The 1860-nt window shown below is 39.0% G+C and overlaps 1 protein-coding gene across 1 annotated transcript in view; it reads left to right on the forward strand.

The window, feature by feature from the left end:
• Nucleotides 1-1860, forward strand: part of LOC107716984 (zinc finger protein 385D-like) — a 67129-nt gene that overhangs the window by 58883 nt on the left and 6386 nt on the right. Inside the window, exons 5-6 of the mRNA XM_016523624.1 lie at nucleotides 475-656; nucleotides 852-953. Of these exons, the coding sequence (XP_016379110.1) occupies nucleotides 475-656; nucleotides 852-953 (284 nt within the window). The remainder of the gene's footprint in view (nucleotides 1-474; nucleotides 657-851; nucleotides 954-1860) is intronic.

Below are 1860 nucleotides of genomic sequence, written 5' to 3' on the forward strand. Positions count from 1 at the left end.
GTTAGGACGGGGGAAGATTTGGCCGCGATACAACCATTTGAAAATCTGGAATCTGAGGGTGCAAAAAAACCAAAATATTGTGAAAATCGCCTTTAAAGATGTCCAAATAAAGTCCTTAGTAATTCATATTACTAATCAAAAATGAAGTTTTTATTTATTTACGGTAGGAAATTGTCAAAATATCTTCATGGAACATGATCTTTACCTAATATCCTAATGATTTTTGGCATAAAATAAAAATCAATCATTTTGACCCATACAATGTATTTTTGGCTATTGCTACAAATATACCCCAGCGACTTAAGACTGCTTTTGTGGTCCAGGGTCACATATAAACTACTTAGAATAGTTAACTTTGAAATGTGATGCATAAGCGCTAAAGACCCCGTCCAGCCCTCATGGTTTTGTTTTCTCTGTCAAAGGCGTATCATTAAGGTGATAAATGTTTTGAACCTGCCATGTTTTGTTCTTCAGGCACCAAACACAAAACCATGCTGGAGGCTCGGAGTGGGATCGGCTCCATCAAATCCTTCCCCAGGCCCGGACTGAAGGGCAAGCTGACTGCACCCACTAAAGCAGACACGAGCCTGCAGAACAAGACATTCCACTGTGAAACCTGCGACGTGCACGTCAATTCAGAGACGCAGCTCAAGCAGGTGAGCGCCGAACCTCATTTGTCATGTGTGTGTGTGTGTTTTACTATAAATGCTTGAAGCAAATAATCTGCAGTGCAAATTGTATTTTAATTTGGTATGAAAAGTTCATAACAGCATTAAACGCTGTTATAGAATCTGTAAACGGTGTCTGTCAGCTCATCACATCTGTGTCACATTCTGTGTTTGTATCGTCAGCATATCAGCAGCAGACGCCATAAAGACAGAGCTGCAGGGAAACCAGCCAAACCCAAGTACAGTCCTTACACCAAAACCCAAAGAGGAGCCACCAAACAGACAGTAGGTTCCTGCTTCCTCTCGCTTCCAAATGCAACTGCAATCTGTTAGTTTAAGAAAGGTTAAAAATACCTGGAGAAAAATATCCTTTAGCAACCCCGTTCATTTCAATGGAAATGGACAAACAATAAAGGCTGTTCTGTTTTGTGTTGCTAGTGGTGCAAAAATAAGTGTCAGCCCAGAGCGTTTCAAAATCAGATGTTGCATGATGGAGTGATGCCATATTTAATAAAAACAACATGAATTGATTTCACAACACATTTAACTTTCACGATGTGACATATTTCTGTTCAGTGGGAAATAATGAAGACCAGGGGCAAGTTCAAGCTCAAACCGGTGTGTACCGTTTTGCTACGGTTTCCGGTTTGAACGACATGTTTCCTGGAAACGGTGTGCAACGGTGTGCAACGGGGTTTGAGATGCGTTTTCTCTTGTTTGGTGGGTGTGTCAAACATGTCAGCCCAATCAGCAGCAACATGTATATAAACCACGCGGTATTAAAGAGACAGCTCGCACAATGTAATTAACATCCAAATAAATTCACAAGAGCAAGTATATTGTTTGCACATGTTTATTTACATTAAAGGCAAAATAACTAAAATAATAAGAGCACAAGTATAGATCTGGAACTTCTTTAAGTCTGTCTAAATATCATTTAGTAATTGCAATGTCTTCTGGTCCATATCCTTTCCTTAAAGGTGTGCTAAATACTGATTAATGTAACATAAAAATACTATACATATTTATATATTTCTTATATATGTCTCGGAGGTAAGAAGTGGATTATCCTTCACCTGAAATGTTTGTCTTTTCATCCTGAAATGCGAGGGAAATGTTGGATCACAATAATTAGGAACCACAGTTTCCACAAATCCCTTCACTCGATTGGGATGTTCTCTTTTATTCTGGA

This window comes from Sinocyclocheilus rhinocerous, unplaced genomic scaffold (assembly GCF_001515625.1).
Source record: "Sinocyclocheilus rhinocerous isolate Xijiao unplaced genomic scaffold, SAMN03320098_v1.1 scaffold1832, whole genome shotgun sequence".
NCBI lineage: Eukaryota > Metazoa > Chordata > Actinopteri > Cypriniformes > Cyprinidae > Sinocyclocheilus > Sinocyclocheilus rhinocerous.